The 14,601-nt window shown below is 38.5% G+C and overlaps 1 protein-coding gene across 5 annotated transcripts in view; it reads right to left on the bottom strand.

Annotated features, from left to right (window-relative positions):
* Window positions 1–535: 535 nt before the first annotated feature.
* Window positions 536–14,601, bottom strand: part of MAP3K7CL (MAP3K7 C-terminal like) — a 102,214-nt gene continuing 88,148 nt past the window's right edge. For all 5 annotated transcript variants that reach the window (XM_054675147.2, XM_054675146.2, XM_063803513.1 and 2 more), the window contains one exon: window positions 536–1,710. In XM_054675147.2, the coding sequence (XP_054531122.1) occupies window positions 1,530–1,710 (181 nt within the window). In that variant the 3' untranslated portion in view covers window positions 536–1,529. The remainder of the gene's footprint in view (window positions 1,711–14,601) is intronic.

Genomic DNA, 14,601 nt, shown 5'->3' with positions numbered 1-14,601 from the left:
AGGTGGGCAGATCACCCAAGGTCAGGAGTTCCAGACCAGCCTGGCCAACATGGTGAAATCCCATCTCCACTAAAAATACAAAAATTAGCCAGGTGTGGTGATGGGCGCCCGTAATCCCAGCTAATTGGGAGGCTGAGGCAGGAGAATCGCCTGAACTCAGGAGGCAGTGGTTGCAGTGAGCTGAGATCTTGCCACAGCACTCCAGCCTGGGTGACGGAGCAAGGCTCTGTCAAAAAAAAAAAAAAGAAAGAAAAAAAGAAAGAAGAGAGAGAGAGAGAGAGAGGAGAGAGAGAGAGAGAGAAAGAGAGAGAGAGGAGAGAGAGAAAGAGAGAGAGAGAAAGAAAGAAAGGGAAAGAAAGAAAGGGAAAGAAAGAAAGGAAGGAAGAAAGAAAGAGAAAAAGAAAGAAAGAAAGGGGACTTCACTTCTTTTTTTTTTGGCACATGCAAATACAGCTAAGAACCAGTTTCGGACCAGGGCTAGGTCATCGCAACATCTAGCACAAAGGAGGTTAAGAAAGGAGCAAACTAGAAACTGTCAGTTTTGATCCATGTTTAATGAAAAAGAAGTTACATGAATAGAAATGGACATATAACAAAGAGTTCAATTTGAGAAAATGTGGTGATAGGTAGAACAAGGAGAAATTGTTTCAATTCTGAATTTACTCGCATATTCCTATTAGCTGTTACTGATCTAAAACATCTCCTTAAATCCAAAACAAAACAATAGTTACAAGTTCACTGATGTTTTCATGGGCACTCACCCAAGTAATGTCCAAACAATATTTTTCCATGTCCCCCCTCCCCCAGAACACACACAGGCAAAGGCAGAGATGTTTACTGTGAGGTCACATGGCATGAAGCAAATGCAGCCTTATCTGTTTATTATTACAACAGCCAGTTAGCATTGGCAAATGTGCTTTGGTTACAAACATGGTTTCTGCTAATAATTTCATGAAGAAGCTTTTAGGATATGTGACCATTTATTCTTAGTATAATCAATCATTGAAGGATAAACATCAGAGTATAAAAGTTTATACTCTGGCAAATATAAATACATGCAGAGAAGTTTCTGACAGTTTAAATTGAGCATATTTGAAATATTAAAGGCATGAAATTTAAAAATACACATACGTGAAACTATGGTGAACATGTTATGGGTTTGTCCCATGGTTTAACTCTGCTCAGCCCACGATTCTTAGCTGGGTCAGTCAATAGTCTATTTTTATCATTTTCTACCCTGTTGTACAGCATGATCATATCTTCCTAAAAAAGAAAAAAACATATATCTTTGGAAAAGAATTCTGATCTCCAAAATCATATACTAGTAATAGTTTCACGTTAATGATCTCATTTAAAATATCCCTTCTCTCAAGCTAGAAGCTGGCAAGCAGTAAACTCATTATAGACAGTTGTCATGTGGGTAATACAGAGAAGCAATAGATCTGATTCACTATTCATTTAAAATAAAAATCTTTTGGCCAGCACAGGGCAGTCATCAGCCTCGTATGCTCACACTGAAAAATTTAAAGTTAGGACGAGCCCTGCCTCTTCTGATACTGTATTCGAAGTTTCTCCAGTTGTTCCACACATTGAGACTGGGCCAACCTCAACGTCCGATTCTCCTCCGTCAGAGCCTCGAATTCCCGAACCAGCTCAGCAGCATCCACCTTCTCCTTTTCTGCCTGATCTAACTTGGCAATGAGCTCCTTCCTGAAGATTCGGGGTAAAGGGCAGGAAGAAGCACAGAATTCAATGCAAGCAAATTAAATTATTCAGTAATAGCATGATGGAAGTAGAATGATTCATTCTGCTGTTCTGAATTTTTTCCCATCTCTACTTGCCTCCAATGACTTTTATTTGTCCAGCTTTGCAAATTTTATATCCCTTTATTCTAGCACCTCGACTAGACACTTCCAAAATACTAACCATACACCAAAAGTCCCATAGGTTCTTTAGTAGTCAAAAACATGATCATTTAAAAAATACAGAAAATTGTAAAAATAATTTAGAAAAATATCTGTGTAAAATTTTTCATAATTTAAGATGCTGCCTATTGTCTTGTAGAGAGGACAACTATAGTTTTCTCTTGGCTGAGTCTTTGTCCCCCCAAATTCAGTTGTTATCTTCCTTTGTTTCCTATATCTGAGTTGAACAAATCTCCAATAGACTTCTTTGAACTACAGAATCCCAACTCTTTCCTTGTAGATATTACCTCCTATGTCTTTCCCTAATCCTTACATATATATTGCAGCCCAAATTAACAAAACAATGTGTCCACATTTGATGCTGGTGTGACTCCAGAATTGAGGAAGCAGGCTGAAGCTACTGTAGGAAAATTGTAATGACAACACTTTAAAGAAACTCAGTTCTTAGTTAATATTTGTAAATAATTCATTGATTTAAATACACATTATAAGGAGCTAAAGGTTGGGCACAGTGGTTCATGTCTGTAATCCCAGCACTTTGGGATACCTAGGCAAATGGATCGCTTGAGTCCAGGAGTTTGAGACCATCCTCAGCAATATAGCGAGACAACGTCTCTACAAAAAATTGGGAAATTAGCTGGGTATGATGGCTGACAACTGCAGTTCCAGCTACTCGGGAGGCTGTGGCAGGAGGATAACTTGAGCCTGGGAGGTTGAGGCTGCAGTGAGCTATGACTGTGCCACTGCACTCCAGCCTGAGCAAAAGAGTGAGATCCTGTCTCAAAAAAGGAAATAAATAATGAGCTAAAGATCTTCAGTCCATGTGTAGATTTAATAAACATGATAACCCAAAGGATACCAGGTCTGTCTCCATCATGGAGGTCAGGTAATCCTAACCTAGACAAAATCTAACTGAATTCTCCTTTGCCTTACATTTCTTCCTCCTCTGTAGGGCAAAAAACAGTTGGTAAATGTCCTTCAGATATATAGTTTTCTAGATGAGCTTTCCAAAGGGAAGGCTTTGTACTGCTGGTGTTAGCATTAGATGATTGTAGGTTGTACTGAAAGCTTCATTAGACTTTTGAATTAAATTAATGTGTATTTTAAAATATAAACCAATGCATCTAACCCATGATTTCAAAGATCTTGTGCTCTAAAAGGAGGCTAATTAAAAGAAGATCTACATAAAGATGACTTACAAAAAAAGTTTGAGTCAATAATAATGTAGATGTGGAAGTATCTGGAAGTTGCTTCATGATCATTCACAGACATTGTACCCAAATGACCAAAGCTTAGGACACACTGCCACCAGTCTCAGTCCCAAGGCTTCTCCTCCTAGGTTCCCCCTACCCTGAAAAGCTCCTGATGTTTTACAGTTGTGTTCCTAGGAAACAGTTTTGAACCCTTGTTTTAAAGTAGTAATAACATTGCTTTAGCATAAAATACATGCAAATACTATCTTCCTTACATTCTTTCATCACTACAGTTGGCCACATTTCTAAAAGCCTCTCCTCTTCCTTCTTCCACTGATCAGATACTGATCTGACACTACATAATACGAAAAGAAGAAAGGAAAATACATATATTCCTGAAAAGCAATAATATTCAAGTTTATATTGGAAATAAGCCTGTGGCCACTGGGAACAAGGGGCGGGGGGAGGGGGGGGGTTGCTCATCAAAACACAACCTGTAATGTTTCAATAATCCAGAGCTAGAAAACAGCCTGACCATCTCATTCAATTAGGTCTCCAAACATGTTTTATTATATAATACTATTGGTTAAAAAAATTGAACACAAACCCAAACTACTTCTACATATGTCTGCATATTCATTCATAAATTATATACCTGCCAATATATTACATACATTATAAAGCATACCCAAATACGGATATGTAACAGGATAAGACCGGATGCTAAACCTGGGGGGTGAAAGTCTGATAAGGAACAAAATATTTACGTAACCTCAGTGTCTCCTACAAATTACTTAATTGAAAAGGGAAATATGTGATGAAAACTGGAAGGCCACTTTCACCAAATGACCAAAGTTGACACTGCTAGTCATGAGATAAATAGACATCACATGCACTGTGAAACACACATCATTTCTGTGGTATTCTTGCCAAAAATGTACAATCTATATCTAATCATACAGACAAAATCAAATTCAGGGAAATTCTACAAAATTGTTAACCTGTATCTTTAAAAATGTTAAGAACTCCTCCGTATTTAAAGAAACCAAAAAAAAAAAAAGAAAAAAGAAAAGAAAATGACAACACAGGCAATGTGCTATTCTGAACTGAAAAAAAATAGTTTTGAAGAACATTATTGGGAAATTGATGCAATTTGAATATGGACTGTGAATTAAATAATAATACTATATCAATGCTAAATTTCTTGATTTTAATTATTATACCATGGTTAAATGAGAGAATGTTATTGTTTTAGACTATACTTTACTGAAGTGTTTAGGGCAATGTGGAGCATGATGACACACATATATGCATATGTATACATACATGTATTTACACACATATATACATACACATATGTATATATGTATATGTGTGTGTATGAGAGAAAGAAAACCCCAGTACTGCCGTGGGAGGAAGAATAAGGCACAACTGGGGAAAGTTTAGTAACTGGTGAATCCAGTAAAGGATATATGGGAGTGTTGTTTTTTTTTTTTTTTTTGAGATGGAGTCTCACTCTGTCACCCAGACTGGAGTGCGGTGGCGTGATCTCGGCTCACTTCAACCTCTGCCTCCTGGGATCAAGCGATTCTCCTGCCTCAGCCTCGCGAGTAGCTGGGACTACAGGTGTGTGCCGCCACACTTGGCTAATTTTTGTATTTTTAGTAGAGATGGGGTTTCACCATGTTGACTAAGCTGGTCCTGACCTCAGGTGATCCTCCCGCCTCGGCCTCCCAAAGTGCTGGGATTACAGGCGTGAACCACCACGCCCGGTTGGGAGTTCTCTATACTACTTTTGCAATTTTTCTCTAAGTTTGAAACTATCAAAATGCAGTTATCCTGAAAAAAAGACAAGGAGTAAATAAGGATAAAAGTTCTAGTATTTTCTTCCTGCACCCAGTGGCCTGCCCTGGATACCCACTTTGGTGTCCACTGAGCAAAACCAGATGTTAGAAAGTGTCCAAAACTGGAAGATAAGGTACATCACTGATACGCATATAAACAAAGTTCCTTTGGGCTGTTACTGATTTTTGCATCTTCCATGCTGTTTAGAATAGAATAGGCTCACAATAAATACTTACTGAATAAATAATTGAAGAAAAAGGTAGCTCAGAGATACAGTAATTTATGTTTTAAAAATGAGGAAATAGAAACTGAAAGTGCTCCATTTAAAGGAAAAAGTCACACAGCTAATAAGAGTGAGCCAGAAATCAAGCCTATCTTCTAATTAAATGTTTGGAGTTTTGTGTCCCTAAGCATAGCTTAGGTAGTAAATGTCAATAATTAAATACTGATTAGTAAAACTCCTCATGTAATTATTTTTAAACATTAATGAGTAAAGCCTATATAAATTAAAAAAAAAAAAAAAGAGGCAGGCACAGAGGCTCACACCTGTAATTCCAGCACTTTGAGAGGCCGAGGCGGGCAGATCACTTGAGGTCAGGAGTTTGAGACCAGCCTGGACAACATGGTGAAACCCTGTATCTACTGAAAATACAAAAATTAGCGAGGCATGGTGGTGTGTGCCTGTAATCCCAGCTACTCGGGAGGCTGAGGCAGGAGAATCGCTGGAACCTGGGAGGTGGAGCTGCAGTGAGCCAAGATCACGTCACTGCACTCCTGCCTGGGCGACAGAGTGAGACTCCATTCCAAAAAAAAAGAAAAAAAAAAGAGAAAGAGAGAGAGACATGCTTTAAATCCCCTATGCATCAAACAGATCATCTATTCCTGTTCTATTTTTCTCTTCAAATTACTTGTGTCATATAAATGATTTAGGTGGACTTTACTTTCAAATCACAGTCTGGGAGGTGGTGGTAATGGGGATAACAATGGCTATTTCCCTGGCTCCATATCTAACCTCATGTAAAACTCCTGAAGCTATCTGTCATTAATTTTGATTGTCAGAGATAAAAAATCACAAAATCATAGATTTTTACAATTTGAAAGAATAGTCTAAATTATCTAGTCTGATCTTGCATTGGAGAAAGTCAATAATAATTTCTTCTTTACTGGAACCCAGAAGACTCAGCGGATATGTTTCTAAATTAGTGTCATGTATTTGATAAGTAATTATACAGACATCCAATGAAAACTGTCAAAATGTCTATTGTTTCCTGTCCAGGACCTATTTATATAGACATATTTATGCTCATCCATTAGCAATTCATAATTAAACCTTGGCACATCAAGCTACAAAAACAATCTTATAAATAGATGATCTGAAGAACAAATCAATATGTATTATAGGCTAGAATGTGGTTCTGCCTTTGATTTATTGGTTCTATTTGTATCGTTTCCTTCAGTGTAATGTAATATGGGGGTAGAAGACCACAGTTAGAGAGATCTTATTTCTGCAGTCATGAATCTGTAACATAGCTTTCCACATGACGCCATTCAATAGCCTAAAAGGTCATAACTTTGGAGTCCACCATAGCTCATCTGTTGCCTCCATCCTAAGCCACATGCCTGGAAAGGTTTTTAGTTACTAAACAAATAGGGGAAGGGAAAGTCCAAGTCAATTGGTTAAGAAAACTTTCAAACTTTATGGAAATTAATTCCAAAATTAAGGAGATTCTTTACATTGCAGGAGTTTGAGACATGGATCCATCACTGGAATAAATATTTCTCTGTGCTGAGGAGACCACTACAAGGGATCTTGGCCCTTTCAAAGTTAACTAGGGACTTCTATTTGGGAGAGGCAAAATTCTAGACAGTTTGGCCCCAGTGAGCTAAAGAATTTGGGGAAATAATATAATAAAATACCTTTATCATAGGGAGAATTTTACTTTTAAATAGGGATTTAGACTGTATTGTTGGTGGATCTTGAGAGACTTATGTCCGAGTAAAAGCATTCATACACAGGACAGAAGGAGTCAATGCCTCAAGATGACAGAAAGGATGTCAAAGTCTACCTTCATTTTATCCAGGTGGAGGAATAATAAATGATACTGAACTGAGATTTCCAATGCTCAGTCTAGACTATGTTGTTGAAGCTGTACAAATGCTTAATGCATGAAGAAATGTACTAATACCTATTGGGAAGCAAAGGGCAACACTGTACCCGTGCAGGAGGAAGTCAGACTTGCTCCAAAGCAGGATTTCTCATCCTTGGTACAACTGACATTGTGGGCCAGGCAATTCTTTGTCACTGGGCACTGTCTATACATTGGCGTTGTAGGAAGTCTAGCAGCAACCTTGGCCTCACTCACTAGATGTCAATAGCAAACCTACACTCACCAACCAAAAATGTCTCTTAAGTATTGCCAATGTAGGGTGGGGCAGGTGTGGAGAATTTTCCGGTTAAGAACCACCACCTAAAGGAAGTGGAGATTCCCACTATCAATCAACCTGACAAGAATTAATCCTGGGACAGGAAGAAAGTGAACAGCAAAAGGTTTCTTCACTCTGCTACCCCAGAGATTGGATTTGAGCCTCTTTCCTCAGCAAGGGAAACCTACTTAAAAGAGCTCTCACTGAGAAGAGTAAATATGCTGTCCCTTTTAACCCACTTAACGCCTGAGGTTGCAATTTTTTGAATTTGAAAAATCAGATCTTGGCAATGACCTTGAGCAGTAGGATATAAATAACTCCCACATTTAGTGTTCCAATAATGGAACACTAGGCATAAATTTAATATAGTTTCGGGCAGACAATTAGGTGTAGAAATACTTGGGAATGAAATTCCCATTAAATGACTGGGCTACACCTAATTATGTGGTGTAAAATACCCAAATCATTGTGATTGGGGCATTAACAGCTTAAACTCACAGCCTGATGGCATCTGGGATATTGAAATTTCACAAAAACCTAAATACTAAAATGAAAGAATACCTTTGGCTACATCTCTGTCTCCATAAACAAAGTAAAGAACTGAGGCAGGCCTTTGCTCTTCTACTCATTTGCTCAGCAAGTATTTATTGAAAGTCTGTTACAAGCCAGGCACCGTCTTCTATTCTTGCTAGCCAAGTCAGTCTTGGGAAACGCATCTCCACAGCTGGAAAATGAACTCAAATCTCATATCTTACCCAGAAGGCATCTTACTCATATCAGACATCATAGGAAAGAGAAGATAGAACTTTTCCCCACATTACTATATATCCTGCAAACACTTGTGGAGAAATATCTCCATTTACTGTGTATTTATGTTAATGAAAATGTAATTTCTGGAGGCTGAGTAAATATTTAAGAAAAATATCTTAGGTATATAAAAGTGAGGTTTGGTTTTCAGTGTTACCCTGCTGTGGAATCCTTTTGCAAAGAAAGTCATACCCTGAAGGGATGCAAATAAAAGGGATAAAATTGGTCCTTCTCTGCCGGGCGTGGTGGTTCACAACTGTAATCCCAGCACTTTGGGAAGCCAGGTGGGCGGATCATGAGGTCAGGAGATCAAGACCATCCTGGCTAACATGGCAAAACCCCATCTCTACTAAAAATACAAAAAATTAGCTGGGCATGGTGGCGGGCGCCTGTAGTCCCAGCTACGTGGGAGGCTGAGGCAGGAGAATGGCGTGAACCGGGGAGATGGAGCTTGCAGTGAGCCGAGATCGCGCCACTGCATTCCAGCCTGGGTGACAGAGCAAGACTCTATCTCAAAAAAAAAAAAAAAAAAAAAAAAAAAAATTGGTCCTTCTCTGGTTGATCTTGGTACAGTCCCCTGCCTGACACCCTCTCCCTCCCGAATCTGTGAGAGACTCCTCAGAACACAGTTTAAAAGCCTCTCCCTTTGGGAATATCCTAAAGAAATAAATCCTTCTGGTTAAACATAAAAAAAAAAACTTAAAATCTCCTGTTATTAGAAATCTCAGAATAAATATGACTAAAAACAAATCAAAATTGGACTAATTTTAATTTATGCCTTTGCAAATTACATATGCACCCTTTTGCCCCATCCTGATATGTTCCCCTAGATGAGATGTTACTCCCCAATCATCATTTTATACATTTTAAAAAGACATGACAATATAAGTCTCACATTGATTTTGATAGCCTCATATGAAAACCCCTTTCTGATGTTTTGCCTGAACACACTAAAATTATGTAACATTTTTCACCTCAGAAACAAAAAGACAACCAAATTAAAAAATGGGCAAAAGATCTTTGAGATATTTCTCCAAGAAAACATAGAAATGGCCAATGAAGCACAGGAGAACCTGTGTAACATCATTAGCCATCAGAGAACTGTAAATCAAAACCACAATGACACATGGTTTCACACCCACTAGAGATGGCTAGAATCTAAAAGGCACAAGAAGTGTTGGCAAAGATGTGGAAAAATTGGAACCTTGATACACTGCTGGCAAGAATATAAAATGTCAACCCGTTTGAAAACAATCTGGCAGTTCCTCAAAAGGTTACACATTGAGTTATAATATGAGCCAACAATTCTACTGCTAGGAACCTACTCAAGAGAATTGAAAACATAGGTCTACCTCAAAAATTGTACACAAATGTTTATAGCAGCATTATTCACAATAGCCAAGAAGTGCAAACAACCGATTAAATGTCCATTAGCCTATGAAAGGATAAAATATTATATATTCATACAATGGAATATTATTCAGCAATAAAAAGAATGAAGTACTGATGCATGATACAAAGTGGGTGAACCTTAAAAACATTATACTAAGTGAAAAAAGCCAATCACAAAAGATTACATATTATATGATTCCATTTGTATGAAATGTCCAGAATAAGCAAATCCATAGAGACAGAAAGTAGATTATTGGCTGCCAAAGTCCAGAAGTCAAGGGTCAGTGGGGCGTAACTGCCAAAGGGTGCCAGATTTATTTCTGGGGTGAAGGAAATGTAAAGTTGGTGATGGTTGCACAACTCTGTGAATATACTGAAAACCACCGAATTGCAATAGCCAGGGTATAGGATCAACCTACGTGTCCAAGTGTCCATCAGCAGAAGAATAGATTTTTTAATGTGATATATCTATACAATGGAATACTATTCAGCCATTTTAAAAAATGAAATCCTGTCATTTGCAACAACATGGATGAACCTGGAGGACATGATGTTAAATGAAATAAGTGAGGCACAGAAGGACAAAGACCACACAATCGCGCTCCTATGTGGGATCTAAAAAAGTTGATCTCATTGATGTAGAGTGTAGAATAGTGATTACCAGAGGTTGGGGAGGGTGGTAGGAAGAGGGGTATGGGGAGGGGTTATTCAATGAGTACATAGTTACAGTTAGACAGGAGGAATAACTTCTGGTGTTCTCCTGCACAGTAGGGTGACTGTAGTTAACAATCATGTACACTTCAAAATAGCTAAAAGAGAGGATTTTGAATGTTCTCACCACAAAGATATGACAAATGTTTGAGGAGATGAATATGCTAATTACACTGATTTGATCATTATGCAATGTGTCCATGTATGAAAACATTACACTAGACCCCATAACTAAGTACAATTACTACATGTCAATTAAAAACAAATAAAACTGGCCAGGCGCATGGCTCATGCCTGTAATCCCAGCACTTTAGCAGCCCGATCACTTGAGGCCAGGAGTTTGAGACCAGCCTGGCCAACATGGTGAAACCCTGACTCTACTAAAAATATAACAATTAGCCCAGAGTGGTGGCACACACCTGTAATCCCAGCTACTCGGGGAGCTGAGGTGGGAGGATCGCTTGAACCTGGGAGGCAGAGGTTGCAGTGAGCCAAGATCGCACTGCTGCACTGCAGCCTGGGCGACTGAGCAAGACTGTCTCAGAAAAATAAAATAAAATAAAATTGTTTATAAAAATATATATAACATGAGGATGCAAAGACATAAGGATAATACAATGGACTTTGGGGACTCGGGAAAGGGTGGGAGAGGAGTGAGGAATAAAAGAATATACATTGTGTACAGTGTACCCTGCTTGGGTGACAGGTGTACCAAAATCTCAGAAATCATCACTAAAGAATTTATTCATGTAACCAAGCACCACCTGTGCCCCAAAAACATATTGAAATTAAAAAATAAAAATTAAAATGAATAAATAAAACATTCTTCAATCTGACTTTTCTAAGAGTCTGTCTATTTTTCTGACGTTTCAGTTAATCTTCTAAACACCAAAGTACCCAATACAATATTTCATACCAAAAAAATAAATAAGTGGTTTCTCTACTGGATGAGATAAAATGCTTTATCTGGAACAAAGCAAACTTTACAGTTGATTGTAGTTTAATAATATACTTTTAAAAATTTCTGTCAAACAATTTGGTAATAGATTTCATTTTTTTATTTTATTTTTTCTAAATTTGGTGATAGATTTCAAAAGCCATAAAATGTCTATATCTCATTTCAATGACTTTCATATTACATACACAAAAAGCTAGGTATGTTGTAGAAAAATGCTTATAATATTTACGGAAAAAATCATGTTATACATTCCACGTTACTGTATATGCAATTATATTAAAATGTCTATTCACATGCAAAAGGCCTAGAAAGAATTAGATAAAAATGATAGCAGGAGTTCTTTAAAGATATCAGAATTCTTGGTAATTTTTCAAAGCTTTCAAGAAAGTCCTTCCCACCTTTTTCACATGGAGAAGAAAAAAAAAATCAGTAAAAATATAACAGACCTCTCGTACATCATTGGTCATAAGCCAGAAGCGATTCTTTAAATTGGATTCAGCCAATGCTGAGTTTATAATCCTAGAAAATGTTTGACTCTCTTTCTCTATCCAACAGATATGATTTAAAATAACAGTTTCAGCAACTCTTCTCATCACGCCTCTTAAGACAAATTCTCCCAAACTTGATCCAGGGAGACCTCCTCTGGAGATGAGAGAGAAGTTCAGTTTGGAGTTCAAACCTTAAGCAGTGTCTGAACGACTCCAATAAAGAAAAACTGTCTTTTAAAATACCTTAGTTAGCGTCTCTCTTTGCATCTAGCTTACGCCAGCCAAGCTAGAGGCAACATAATCAGCTACACTTTATGAAATAATGAGAAAGAAATTCTCAACAGAATCATCAAAAAATGGAGAGCTAACTACTTGGGTCAAATTCACTTGGCCCAATATATCTTGCTTGAAAATAAAGACTGTTTGGGAAAAGACATGTTGCAAAATGAATTTCCACTTCAGTAAAGTCTTAATGAAAATAATGATCTTTAACAATCCTTGGAAAACCAAGCTCATGTATTTATAAATATAAGATATTACCATATTTCCCAATTTAACAATGTATCCTAGCAGTTTTTTTTTTTTTTTTAAATGGAGTCTCGCACTGTCACCCGGGCTGGAGTGCAATGGTGCGATCTAGGCTCATTGCAACCTCCACCTCCCGAGTTCGAGCAATTTTCCTCCTAGCAGTCCTTTATTGCTGATATTGACTCTGTAATACCAGCACTTTGGGCGGCTGACGTGGAAGGATTGCTGTAGGTCAGGAGTTTGAGACCAGCCTGGGCAACATAGCAAGATGCCATCTCTTTAAAAAAATTTTTTTAATTAACTGGGCATGCTGGCATGCACCTGTGGTCCCAGCTATTCAAGAGGCTGAGGTGGGAGAGTTGCTTGAGCTCAGGGGGTTGAGGCTGCAGTGAGCTATGATTGCATCACTGCACTCCAGCCTGGGTGACAGGGCAAGACTTTGTCTCAAAAAAAAAAAAAAAAAAAAAAAAAGGAAGAAAGGGGCCTGTTAGGCCAAGAGCTTGGTGTGAACAGGGGCTCAGTGACTGGAGGACCCACCTCCTGCCCCGGGAGAAGTGAGGAGGCCAATGTAGCTGAAGTTGAGGGATGAGATTGGAAGTTCTACAGAGGTTCCAAGGCATCCCCAGGTAGGCCTTGAAATCTATGCCAAGAACTGGCTGTCATTTTCTAGCAACAAGAAACCCTAGGCAGGGAAACTAGTTACAATATTGCATCAACCAAGATCTCAAGTAATAAGTCCCAAGCCCAAATGGTAGAAGTGAGAATGAAGAAAAAGGAAGTTGAGACTTTACGAAAAAGAAAATATATATATAATGAAAGAATTTGGCCTTGGCCCTACATCTAGCCAATTATTTAGGGAGACACTTCAAGTACTTTGGGGAAGGAAACAAGATGAGTTCTGCAGAAACACACACAGGCATATAAGTAATTAACGAGGGGGTCCGGCCCTCTTGTATGTGGTCTGGAAGGTTGTAGAAAATACCTCCACTAGCCTGCTAGCCATGTTACTTCTAGAAGTTGACTTTTCCTTTTTTTATTTTTTATTTTTATTTTTTTGAGACAGTCTCACTCCGTCACCCAGGCTGGAATGCAGTGGCGTGATCTTGGCTCACTGCAACCTCCGCCTACTGGGTTCAAGCAATTCTCGTGACTCAGCCTCCTGAGTAGCTGCGATTACAGGCACGTGCTATCTACCACACCCAACTAATTTTTTTGTATTTTTAGTAGAGACAGGGCTTTGCCATGTTGGCCAGGCTAGTCTCGAACTCCTGACCTCAGGTGATCCGCCTGCCTTTCCTCCCAAAGTGCTGGGATTACAGGCGTGAGCCTCTGCGCCTGGCCCCTTTTTTCATTTTAATATTGTTGTAGTGGTACCCAGAGTTATCATTGCTTTCAATGCAAACAGTAAGGATATGTTTCAAACATTAGATAGGAGTCACTCTCATGTCATTATCCTACCATATCATTTTTTTTTTTTTTTTTTTGAGAAAGAGTTTTGCTCTTGTTGCCCAGGCTGGAGTGCAATGGCACGATCTCAGCTCCCTGTAAACTTCACCTCCTGGGTTCAAGCGATTCTCCTGCCTCAGCCTCCCGAGTAGCTGGGATTACATGCGCCCACCACTACACCAGGCTAATTTTTGTATTTTTTAGTAGAGACAGGGTTTTGCCATGTTGGCCAGGCTGGTCTCGAACTCCTGACCTCAGGTGATCTGCCTGCCTCGGCCTCCCAAAGTGCTGAAATTACAGGTGTGAGACACTGCGTCTGGCCCCTACCATATTTTTTTAATGCAACATAAAAAAAACTTACAGGACATGTAATTTAGGGGATGAGTATTGCATTTCCAAAAAAAAAAAAAAAAGCTACACATAAATTTAATTTAAATAACAAAGTCCTCCAGTACCTTCAGTCTGAAGAGTTTATAAATAGAGACATAATTACTGAGGATTTTTCTATCATACCACCACACTTCACACACACACACCAGAAGATACATTTACAGGCTATTCGTCATATAGATCTTCTTTGACTTCAATATGGATCACATGATGAATAATCCTCAATTCCTTCATGAAATTTTTTGTAGGACTCCAACTGTGTGTAATCATGCAATCTGAGTATTCCAAGCAACTTTATCAAAACTCTTAGAACAAAAAGAAAATAGTCAGACATGGAAGAGAAAATTTGTATTTGTGACCTCCTAATAAACATCTTTTAATCCCCTGTAGCCAAAAGTCTAGATACAATTTTATGTTTGAAGCATGGCAAACCAAGCAAGGAAGGAAGGGTTTGTAAGGTACTAACTGAGGTTTTGCAGAAGTCTGGCCCCAAA

This window comes from Pan troglodytes, chromosome 22 (genome assembly GCF_028858775.2).
Source record: "Pan troglodytes isolate AG18354 chromosome 22, NHGRI_mPanTro3-v2.0_pri, whole genome shotgun sequence".
Classification (NCBI taxonomy): domain Eukaryota; kingdom Metazoa; phylum Chordata; class Mammalia; order Primates; family Hominidae; genus Pan; species Pan troglodytes.
This window is presented reverse-complemented; position numbering and strand designations above follow the sequence as displayed.